The 12,029-nt window shown below is 40.5% G+C and overlaps 1 protein-coding gene across 1 annotated transcript in view; it reads right to left on the reverse strand.

Moving 5' to 3' along the window:
• Positions 1–369: 369 nt before the first annotated feature.
• The window catches only part of adgb (androglobin), a 30,031-nt gene continuing 18,371 nt past the window's right edge, over positions 370–12,029 (reverse strand). The window contains exons 23-35 of the mRNA XM_058612600.1: positions 10,766–10,859; positions 10,075–10,209; positions 9,785–9,938; positions 9,342–9,529; positions 8,996–9,162; positions 8,546–8,613; positions 7,150–7,261; positions 5,047–5,186; positions 4,105–4,260; positions 3,883–3,952; positions 3,708–3,804; positions 812–995; positions 370–681 (exon numbers count right to left, since the gene is read on the reverse strand). Coding sequence (XP_058468583.1) covers positions 553–681; positions 812–995; positions 3,708–3,804; positions 3,883–3,952; positions 4,105–4,260; positions 5,047–5,186; positions 7,150–7,261; positions 8,546–8,613; positions 8,996–9,162; positions 9,342–9,529; positions 9,785–9,938; positions 10,075–10,209; positions 10,766–10,859 — 1,694 coding nt within the window. The 3' untranslated portion in view covers positions 370–552. The remainder of the gene's footprint in view (positions 682–811; positions 996–3,707; positions 3,805–3,882; positions 3,953–4,104; positions 4,261–5,046; positions 5,187–7,149; positions 7,262–8,545; positions 8,614–8,995; positions 9,163–9,341; positions 9,530–9,784; positions 9,939–10,074; positions 10,210–10,765; positions 10,860–12,029) is intronic.

Raw genomic sequence — 12,029 nt, forward strand, 5'->3', positions numbered from 1 at the left:
ACCTTCTTGGATCTGGAACAAATGGACTCTTGTGGACTCCTATCAATCAACCAATCAATCAGAAGCACTCAGCTTGTGGGAGGCTGGCTGCATCCAGCATGCCTTTGGTCACACAGTCAATACAGTGACCTTCAAGAAAACAAAAGACGTGCACAATGTATTCAGGTGCAGTGGACATCAAAGCCAAAGCTATGTACACTGCAAGAAAGATAGCTTGACATTCTAGGGCAAAGACGTTAGAATAGATATTTAGAATATATTCAATTTGAAAAGTTTTGTAAGGAATTACATAATTGGTTTTATATAATAGGTGAAGATAAATGTGAAAGAGATTATATGAGTTTGTATTAAGTGTATAAATAATCAAATGTTGCATCAACTACAAGCCACGTTGTTGTGATTAAAGGAAGATCCTTCAGTGTTCAAGCAGACTTGTTAAGAGGAAAACTGAGACAGAAAAGTTGGTGCCAATGACCATCATTCCTTCTTGCCAGCTCTCTTGGCACATTTGTTGGTCTGCTGGCTGGCAGCAGAGGTGGGGGTTGATTTTTCTCAAACCGCTTGCTGGGCCTCCCCCAGAGCTTGTTTCTCCTCTTGTTCTTTTTTCTCGGCTTCCATCTCGCGGCTGCAAAATGCCTCATAAGCGCCGAGCAGAGTCTCATAGCGCTGCCGTTGGGCTGCCTGAAGACAAAGAGAAAGACATTGCAGAACCATGTTCACCCGACTAAAAAGCACTTCATTTCGCTGTGACAGTCAAATTTGTTTACAACAATGCCAGTAACCACAAAATTCTGTCCCTTCTGTGACTGACCTGTATGTCCTCCCATGTCTCCAGCTGCTGTCTCATGAGCTCCTTCCTGTTGAGCTCCTGCTGTTTCTGCTGTTCCAGTATAATGTCTCCGACCAAACGGTAGCTCTGGATCTTTTCTACGCGCTCCCTTTGCCGGATCTCCTCCAGCTGTGAGTCCATCACCACTGGCACATCCTTTTGGCGTCTATGAGCATACACAAGGACTTGATACGATGTCGATTATATACTGCATGTCATTATTTATGCCGTTTACTTTTTTGGGGGGAAAATGCGACACAAGAAAGAATATTTTGAGAATGAAATGATCTCAAACTCCTGTACACCTTATCAAGTTCCACCAGGTTGCAGATTTTACACTCTATTCTCCGAGACATCCGACAATATTGACACAGGCAGAGCAAATAAAAATGGAAATGTGCTAGATAAATACAGACACAAGCAGAGGAAATGACACACAGTCCGATGCCTTATCTCATATTCCAAGTTGTATATCTAAAATTGATATCTGTGGAATCTATTTGGTTTTGCCGATGCCCACAGTGCCCAGGTATTTCCCCATTAAGATTGTGCAACTAAAATGTCATTTATTTGTGTCCATGTCTGCATTCAAAGACACACAAAAGATAGGGGGGGAGACAGAAAAAAACACACTGTAACAGCACTTAGTCACTCAGTGCGTGTGCATTTCAGAAATAACTCACACACACAAAGGAAGTGAGAGATTTCCAGTGATAAACGTGGCTCTGTATTTCCTGTGAGCTGACCTTAATGAAGAGGGGAGGACAGGAGAGGTGACGAAGAGAGTACATCTGGGTAATCAACACTGTCATGTTCAAACTTTATCACCACGTGTAGCCATGTGTGTGCAAACGCATGACTCCGGGTGTGTGATTGTGCACGACTGTGAACCTATAATGTGCCTTTGTCAGAGGTGTTTTACAGACTAATCACACTCAGAATAGCACTGCCCCTCTCTCGCTCTCTCTGCTTGAATAGCAGATCACAGCACAGGCAGCCATTTGCAGCAGGACACAGACGCATACGCCGCGGCATGAAAACACACGAGGAACTGCACAGAAGGAGAGGATGAAGAGGTGACGGGGAGAGGAGCACATCTCATTGAAGCGACAAGCTCACTGAGGTCCCGGAATAGATCTCTAATTAACAGACCCACATATCACCTCATTTATCATGGAGAGGGAGAGGACGGAGGGAGAGGACTGGGAGACTCTTCCCTTTCAAACACACAGCGACAAAAGTCAAACGCTGACGCGCGTTGATAAGCAAGAAAAAAAACACAGTAGGGTGCTTTTGACTCCGATCATATTCAAGAATTTGATGAATATTCTTTTGACGGTCCGTCGAACTCTTACTGCTCTGAGTGACATTTCTAAATGTGGTCCACTTCTACAAAGGGACAGATATAATTCAAAGCAGTTGGCTGTGACAGTCGGCCATGAAGCAAAATATCCAAACAGAGTAACCTAAGACAACTATGGCAACAGTTTATTTTAAATGTGAAAGTTTCAGTTTATAATAAAATATGACTTATAACCTGTGAATACATGAGCAAGAAGTGATAATAAGCAGATATTTCTCACACATATTTTCCGTAGCCATTGCCGAGCTATTACTTTATTAAAATGGTATCATTTAAGCTTCCCATAACATAATTAGTCATAATATTATCATATTCTGACTTTATTTTTGAATGCTTTTCACAACACAGCGCCACTTTACATAATACAGCACAGTGCAAAAGTCTCATTGACATTTGGATTGGGAGTGGGTTTTATAGATTAGTAAACTGTTAATGAGTTTGACTCATGTGTATATAACACTCAGACACGTCTTCTAATAAACCTGAGCTTTTTCACAGGAGATTATTGTCGACATTAAATAGTAGGTCAAACACAGCTTTTTACCAGTAATATTAATTAGGATTCCACTACAGGTTTAAGAGAGCCGGGGGTCTAACTAAATACTTGATACTTAATTCTGTAGAAGCGGTTTGTTTTTTTTGTTTTTTTCTTAAAAATGTGTTATCATACCACTGCATACACATTCCCTTTATTTTCCGGATATGTTCTAATAAGGTGATAATAATTACACTGTATGGTCATTATAGCATTGCTACAACAACAAATCTAATGGTGGCCTACGACTTTTGACCAGCACTACAGTATTATGTCTATAAATTACATAAAGTACGTCACTATCCTTGTAAGTTATTGTCCATTCAGGGCAGGGAGAGTGTAAAGTGTTTGTAATACTGCTGTTCACTGTGCCAATGGGAGCAAATGTCACTAATGCATGAAATCTCCAGCACTATCCATTGAACATAGTGCATGAACCAAGCTACTGATGGGGAAAGGGGGTGCTGGTATGTCCACCAACATAGAAGCATGTACACACATGTACTGGGGCACAAGAAACGCCAGAGTGTAGTGCATTGGGGTCTTTCAGTTAAGGCTTATTTCAGACTAAAACGTTAGAAGAGCAGCGTGATTCAGCAACTACTGTAAATTAGGCAACTGGACCGCACACTGCATATTACCCACAGGCCTTCAATAAGTTTTTTCTTAGTGGCAAGTTTTTCTTGCCACTAAGAAAAAAAACATGATGATGAGTCCATCTCAGCTGTTTATGTATCATTATCTTTCTATGCCCTCTCGGCACAGTAACAAATTTGTCTCTTGGAACAGGATGAGGATTACAGAGGAATGCATATACAGCCACAGAGGTGCAACATACTGAATCTGAGAATTCAGTAGTGTACAATTATAAGGCCACGTAACTTGTGATGCGTGTGAATTGTATTTATTATGATTCCCGAGGTAAAGATGGAAACAGAGAACAGAGGAAGATAAGAAAGGCTAAGAAAGAAGTAAAGCACCTGATTAAGTGTGTGAAGTCCATGTTTGGAAAGGTGGGGGCGTGATCAGTCAGTTTCTGATTGGATGTAGACGTGTCAGGACCAGATGTGGACGCAGCTGTTAAGAGACCAATTATTAAAATGCTCATCATCGTGGTGCATGTGACATTCAGTGGGTTCAGAGTGAGCTTAGTACCTTGCTCACTGGTTTTTGCACTTCCTTGTTGTTGGATTTGGTTAAGAAACTGAAGACGAGACTGTAGAGCCTAAAAATGTGGGAAAAAAAACGAGAGAAACGGGGCCTACTGTATATCAAACAGAACTTAAGATTTCTGGGCTAAAAACACATCTAAATCAGACTTCACATTTTGACAGGAGATAGAATATAAAGGTAAAGATGTTAAAAAAAAGATGTTACCTTGGCACTGCGACCTGGCTCAGCGATTTCCCAAGCATTTTTAATGGATTTAATCTCCTCCACTCTCTCCGTGTCCTTCTTCACCTCGATGCTCTCCGCTTTACTCTTGTCACTGACCACACGCAGCGTCCAGTGTGGCTTAGTCAGGTCAAGGCTCTGCACATACATATAAATAGAGAACTCACAAAATACATAATGCACATGTTTACACACACCAACGTGCCAGCTGAAGGTCACTTTAGCACATTATAATATGAGTCTGTCTCTTTCAAGGTGCAGTTCAGATAGTCTGGTTCAGTCACTCAGGATTACATTATATGTCCCGTTCAGCTGTGTTGCCCTTCTTATAAAATAAGTGGTCGGTTTGTTTTATTCAGATATCACCATGTCCTCTAACTTCAACCATGGTAGTGGTGTCAATGATGAAAAAATATTCAAAATGGAAATTTATTGAAGGTGCCTGGAACCCTGCACTTCAAATTTCATTGCGCTCAACAGTGTGGGTTCACTTTCATGTCTAGTGCATTAGCACAGTAAAAGGGCACTTACTACACGGATCAGCCATGTGTCAAAAACCTGCACTTCCAGATACTAAACCAACACCATGACCCCGACGATCATAGAAAACACATTATATTGTTTGATAAGTGTCTCTTATTAAGTCAGGGATTCTGTTCACGTCAAACGACAGCAGACTAAATTGGATATGTAAATGCTGACCCACCAAATTATACAACTGATGTCAATGTCCTTATTTGGGTTTAGAAGGGAATTTGTGAAGAGGAGTTACAATGTGCTCCACTGAAGTGCCTCAACAACCTCTACTTAGAAAAGGTCAATATTACTATTTGTCATTTTCACTGCAACTTTTATTAAACAGCTAACGCTCGATTATTATGCTTTTTGTTGTGTGTCACAGTGAGGTTGTGGTGATGTTTTTACCTTTTCCTGTCTGGAGCCAGATTTGGACACGGCAGCTGGTTTCTCCTTGTCCTTGTCCTTGTCCTTGTCACCTTCACCTTTGCGGTTGCTTTTGGGTGGACCAGCAGTGGATGACGGCTTTGAATCCTCCAACTTGTGCACTACATTTGTGCAAACAGAAATCTTCATCATCTACAAAAATACGTCGTATACATATCTGATAACTACTGGTATTGTATGATACTAAACATGAGATGTGAGAAGCATAACATTATCATCATTATTCCATTAAAAGAAGACCTTTAGTACTCTGTACTGTATTTACAAGAATGATACCATTAACATCTGGAAGTGGCATTTAGTGTGAAAATATAGCTTTTTGTATTTGTGTAAAATCGTCTGTTGTCAGTTGTTAAGTTTAATTATAGTGTGAAAGACATAAACACCTCCTTAGTCAATTCACATCACATTCATTGGCGCACATCCACCTTCAGAGTGAGCCTCAGTCAGCCGTGTAATCTGTTCTCGACATAGGTAAAACTCAAGTGAAGCACGAGTGTGCTGTGTGACTGCTTGTGTGCTAGATGGCACTGTTGCACTTTGTAGCTGGAAATAATACACAGCTCAGATGAAGCACACACTCACACTGGGTCTCTCCTCTCTGAAACAGAGATGCATAATAAGCTGAAACCCTGTCATTCTTTGGTCCACGCACATCTTATCTGAATCTTTACAGAAATTCAGAGTTTTAAACGGGATCTAAATATCAATGTGTGTTGTGTTATTTTTAAGCTGATAAGCATTGTGGAAAATGACAATGGCAAAAAAAAGATACCGCTCTCTGAATTCCATTAAACACCGTTTGGATACTAACATTGTGTTTTTATTATGGGTAAAGTGTATGGGGAATGAAAACTACAAACTGTGCATGTACACCGCTACTGCTGGTTTCAGAGCGTGGCATTGCATGTAGTGATTGTGTGCATCCATGTAGCATGTAGGGAGCATGATCAAGGGGACGGCCTCACCACTGAGACAGAGAGTTAAACTGGGTGAAATTAATTCACTTTCCTGCTGAGATATTTCCCAGGGCACTGGGGAGCAAGAGCCAACTTCATTTGACTTCCCATTGACCCACTTTCCCAAGCTCATCGGAAAACCACCAAAGACACATGTGGACACTGGGTCGTACATACAGTCACGGACAAACCAGAGCATATGTTTGCACAAAGCCACAACATGAACTGGAAACGCATGCAAGTGAGAACACACGCAAACACACAGCATAACTAAGCATTATGCATGACCTTTGCTGTAATAAACATTAGAAGGTCTCTTATTATGTAGTCAAAATGCAATATTACAATACCTAGCTAATTAATTCAGAAATACTTGCTACAAACACACAGATTCACACTCTCACTCATACACAAATAAGCACACACACACTGACAAACACACCCATCAACATCCTCATTATCTGCAGATTTCATGCCATGTAAACTGGTAAATACGCAGACTACCGTCAGTGGCAACAGAGAGAAGAGATTTCAGTGACAGTGAGCTGGCCTTTCTCCTCAGACAGTCATGCAGATTGTTACCCATGCAGCACCTTTGTCCACATTTTTGTCCATCATTTTTTTGTAAAGGAGCTTTGGCACATTTTTAAGCCCTGATTTTTCAATTGATCTAATTTGTGCAGCACGATTGAAGGCAGAGGAGCAGAGTTGGTGGCAGAGGACAGGATTACTGCCTCAGCCAACGACCAGTGGGCACAACAAATCACACACTCTGATCTGTGAAAGCAGCTGTATTCATTTAGCTTTCATTAGGTTTGTGATTACAGACCCCTGACTAGCGGAAGCAAAGAACAAACAGCATCTGCCTTGGCCCCTGACATTGCTGAATAAAGATCCGCCACATTTCACACTGAAGACAAAAATAAGCAACGTAAAAACAAACATGAGGAGAATATTGGAAAGTTAATTCAGAGCCAAAGGCTCCAAAGCTGAAAACCTTTGAATGAAAAATGTAATTATTTAATGACTGATTATAGGGCTATTTGGAGATATGAGCATGTTTAGATTTTCATCTGGATGCTCATATCAAGATTTATGATTTTACCTCTCATTTCATTCTTCTCCATGTCTCGGAGTGTGTGGACAAAATCCAGCTGAGATCCATTCAAGTTCCAGCTCTTATACAGCACCTCTGCCTGCACCACGTACTTATGATCCTGTGAAACACAGACAGACAAAGTCAGCATACAACTAATGACAAAATGAAGTGCACGCAGTAAAAAAATAAGATGTACAACACCTTAAGCTCAAAACCAAAGTGAGATGCAAACTAAACTGTGAGCATATAACTGTGAATGCTGATGAGACACAGAATTTAAAAGAGCATTACACTTTGTTTTACGTTATCTCTGCTCTTCTCTTTTTGACACAAGCTCGTGTTTGACAAGGCAGAAAAAGCAAAAGGGCTTATTAGCCAAGATTTTTGAGAGGTGGCAACTCCCACAATCCTCACACTGAACAGAAACAACACAACTCAAGGTGATACTCAAACACATCACAAATTATTGTTATTTTTTAACTTTGGCTAATGTATATATTTATAGTTTCAATAGAGCAGAAAATGTGTATGTTATCGTGTATAGTGTGTTGCACTATAGGAGGCTTCAACATTAATCCATCATTACTGAGCATCAATATGTCTGCTGTGTGTCCCTGTGGTGCAGAACAGAGCCTTAATCATTGGCCCTTTGCTCTAAGTCTTGATCAATGTTCTTAGTCCTAATTGATTTCTGTTTATTCTCGCCTGCTGCTGATCAGTGAGATCCAACATGATCCGTCTCATTACTATTGACGCCACTACTTTGTTGTTGCTTCACACTTACGATTCGATACACATACCGCGCATTAGCCAAACCAAACCTTCTAGTCTGTAGCAAAAGGACTACTGAAGGAAAGCTAAAACTGTTCTCCACACGTATGACTAGTATTATTGAAAGCCATCAAGCCACGTTTTTGTGTGTGTGTGTAAATGATGACGGTGTCTGTCTGCAATATGCTTTGGCATTAAATAAATAAATGACAACAGGTTAGGTATACAGCCTTCAGACAAAAAGAGTGACTCATAAATCATGTACACATTACTGTTCCCTGACAAGTCAGACAGTAACAACAGAACCACCCCTCTGGTTGCTGCTGCTCTCTTGCAAATATTGTTTGTGTGAGAATGTGCGTGTGGGGGTGTGCATGCCTGCAATTAAGGCGTTGTGTGCATTGTGTAGTGAAAAATTGATATGAAAACAGGCAGACAATAAAGTGGCTGAGAAAGATAGAGACATTTTTTTTGTGAATACACACAAGTGAGATCAGTTTAGCATTTGAACAAAAACAGATAGCACACAGACAGTTGTCAGTGATATCATAGTCTTTGTGGGAGGAGACTGCTGCTGCTGGTCAGACAAGGAGTCTGATTTCCCAGAATTTTGTAGGGAAGTGCCTCCCACCTTTACTCCGTTGCTCTGGTTTGTGTATCCATTCTGCTTCTGGCTCATCTCATCTGTGTAACTAAATGCTGTAACATGAGGAGAGATATTAAACAAAGACCATATCTGAGAGAGTGAGGTGTGGTCAGCAATATGTCCCTTTGTAACTAAAGGCATGAACAGAAAAGCAGACTACACAGGTTTTGAAGAGCTATTGTTTGTGTTGCTACTATTTTCTCACTAAGCTTTGGTCACATGCATTTATTAAATATATTTGGATGGTTCAAGAGTTACATTGGGTTAAAATGGTGCTTGTGATGGCATGATGACATGCTTTACATCATGACTTGCTGACACACGGATACAAAAATCAGACTGTTGAGCCATAAAGCTTTAATTATTTTCTATTATAATTTAATAATTTAATCATTTTTTTAAATTATTCATTTGCTGAAACTACTGGGTGCTCACCTTTGTTGGCCAGAAAACAGAACACAGGAATCACGACATGGCCTTTCCCAGTGTTGCTGACCACCTTCTTCTCCTGGTCAAGTATTGACAGACTTATCAGTACATCTGACGTCGAAGTCTGAAACTGAATTGTTCCTTGGACGTCTGTTGTTACCTGGACAAAGTAACTATAAAAAACAATGTTTTAACATGTATGTGGGCACAACTGTTCTTTTGTATTTTGTCTTGTGGCTTTTCAAATGAATAACTGTTGAATTTAGCTAAACATTTGCCCATTGATTGTTGTTACATAATGTACTGTAGTGCAAGTACTAATACACTATTATGTACGCTTGTTTTGTCTTACCGGCATATGACGTATTTCTCATTGGGAATGTAATAATCCTGGAATTCCTTTACAGAGAATTTGTTGAGTGGAACGTCACGGGACAATTTTGGAAGAGGTTCTCTTGAGCTGATCAAGCGCATCCTCCACTTGGCACCAACAGGCAGTGACTCAGGGATGATAGCCTCTGCTATGAAGGTATAACCAAGCTGGAATAACAAGCACAAAGACATTTAATGATAAAAACCAAACACTTTTTGAAGAGGTATATAAGGCAAATCAAAACAGTGAAAGCAAGCACAAGGAGACATTTCAATTTATTGCTCTCTCTAAGAATGTGTTTGCACTCAGTTACTGATAGATGTAGTAGTGCTATTCATCATAGTGGTAACAAATAAACTAAATAAATTGTAATGTACCAACAATCTAATACATTGTCAAATACATTAGTCCTCTCCACAGACCTTGTTGGGTTGATAGACATTGGGTACTAGTTTGTTGAAGACCATGTCCAGCTCCTCCCCTGTGTCATTATTTATTACATGCAGCAGACAATTGGGGATTGGGGAGTAGACCTTTGGTACCACTAGCATCTCCTCGGGAACCAGGAATACCTCTCTTCATATAAACCAGACATAAAGATAGAGCACAATATCAAACTCCAGTTGAGAACTTATTTGTTGACATTCACAGAATCAGCATTTACAAACTATCAACATTTCCCAATATTAGCTTTAACATTTGTTATTCTAACCTAAAAACCAAGACCCAGGAGTTGGCTGTGTCTTGAAGAGAGACGGAGTAATCGGCAAAGGTGATCTTGGTCCATTCATCCTGCTGACAGGGATAGAGATTTGCTTCCTTCTCCAAGTGGTTTTCAATAACATACCTGGGGAAAAAAAATAATAATTACACAAACGTCTTATGAATGATATACAGTGAGGGAAAAAAAAAAGACAATATATTGAAGGAAACTAAATGCACTCTACAACCCAGCATGGACTTTGGCTGAAGTGGATGTTTCTGTCAGTTTCTGTCAAGCTCACAACACCCAACAAACCCCCGCCCCTGCCCTGCATGCACACACTGACTATGCTCCGAATGCCCATGCACACACATGCAGTCCTTCCCCAGACAGCAGGTCATTCAGCAGACGCTGTTAGCTGATTGGAACGAGGAGAAGATAAACAGCAGATGGTACCACTGGGAAAAGATGGAACACAATGTGGAAAATGCTCCCTGCATGGCCGCCACGGGCCGCCACAACCAGGAGAGAGAGCAGATTTTGGGCATGCAGTGCAACAGAGAGGCTAAACGGATGCCATGCAATGTACAATGTACCAGTACAGAACTGGTAGGGGAGCCCTCGTATTCTGTGTTGTATTATTGTATTACTCAGAATCACTTCAGATTCATTATTTCTACAAAATGCATCATTGATTTACCTTAGTAAAAAGATGGCGTGTTTGTCAGCATCCGTTTCAACCTTTGACCACATGTCGAAAAGGACCTTCGAAGTCCTGAGGTTCTCCTCCGTGCCTGGATGACAGGAGCACACAAAGAGTATGTACATACTACATACATGATCACACATGCACACAGAATGGAAGGTACCATTAAAGATGAAAGACAATCCATGTTGCTGTCAAACACGGGAAAATTATTGCCACTGACCCAGTTCATGGTAGTTATTTACACCTGGTTTCATCCAGATTTTTCAAGCCAGGTTGAGAAATGTCTTAAGGTGTCAAGCAAAATGCATTTTTGCCTCATTCAGTGAGAGGCCATAGGAGATTATTCACACCTTGGCAGGAACTTTCACACTCATCTCACCAGACAGGTAACCAACGAGACAGAAATGAAGCCTCGATGATAGATATAGTACGACGTGTTTATGGGTATGTATGTGCACATGTAAGGGAGAAAAGCACTCTTAGGAGACAACTGAATGATAGATGTTTTCACATCTGACATGTGGCATAGGTGTCCTCACATCCCTTCCCAACCCATACCCTCCTTTCTTTCAACTCTCCTTTTAAATGGCCACTTTCCTAAATTGATACAGCCATAAGAGTGGCCAAGGCCATCATCTTTATGACAAAAAGATGGTTACTAAACGAGGCAAGAGACGAGCACAGACAGAGGCAGAGGCAGGAAGAAAAATAGGGGGAAGGAGAACATGATGCGTGAAAGAGTGAGGTGTAGGAGAGATGGATAGAAATGTGAGGTTTTTACTGTAATACTGTGTATATAAAAGCACCGAAGGACCTGGAGGTTCTTAATTTTATTTAAATAAATTCCTTCTCAAAGTGCAAGCAGTGTTTTTAAAATATGATTGTGCTTTCAGAGTGGCACTCAAGGAAAAAGCAAAACACCAAGGTATTTTGTTAAGTAAATTCCTCAAAGAGAACTTAACAGATCTGTTTCAGAGAAGTCAAGTTATCCAGCCTCCGTGTGTTTGTGTGTGCTCCTCCGATTGCAACACAATTGACAACAGTGGCAGATGGGCTCTCTCATTATGTGGATATTCTGGATATTTGGTATTCTTGAGCCGTATTTTCAAGACCATAAAAATTAGGCAAAAACACATGCAATAATACAGTCGTTTTTCATGCAAACACTCTATAAATGAGGCTGTGCATCTTCCATATGTGCATGTTATTCAGAGGGTAAGTGTGTCATGTGTTCATGTATGTCTGGAAAGGATAT

The sequence above is a fragment of the Solea solea genome, chromosome 17 (genome assembly GCF_958295425.1).
Source record: "Solea solea chromosome 17, fSolSol10.1, whole genome shotgun sequence".
Classification (NCBI taxonomy): Eukaryota; Metazoa; Chordata; class Actinopteri; order Pleuronectiformes; family Soleidae; genus Solea; species Solea solea.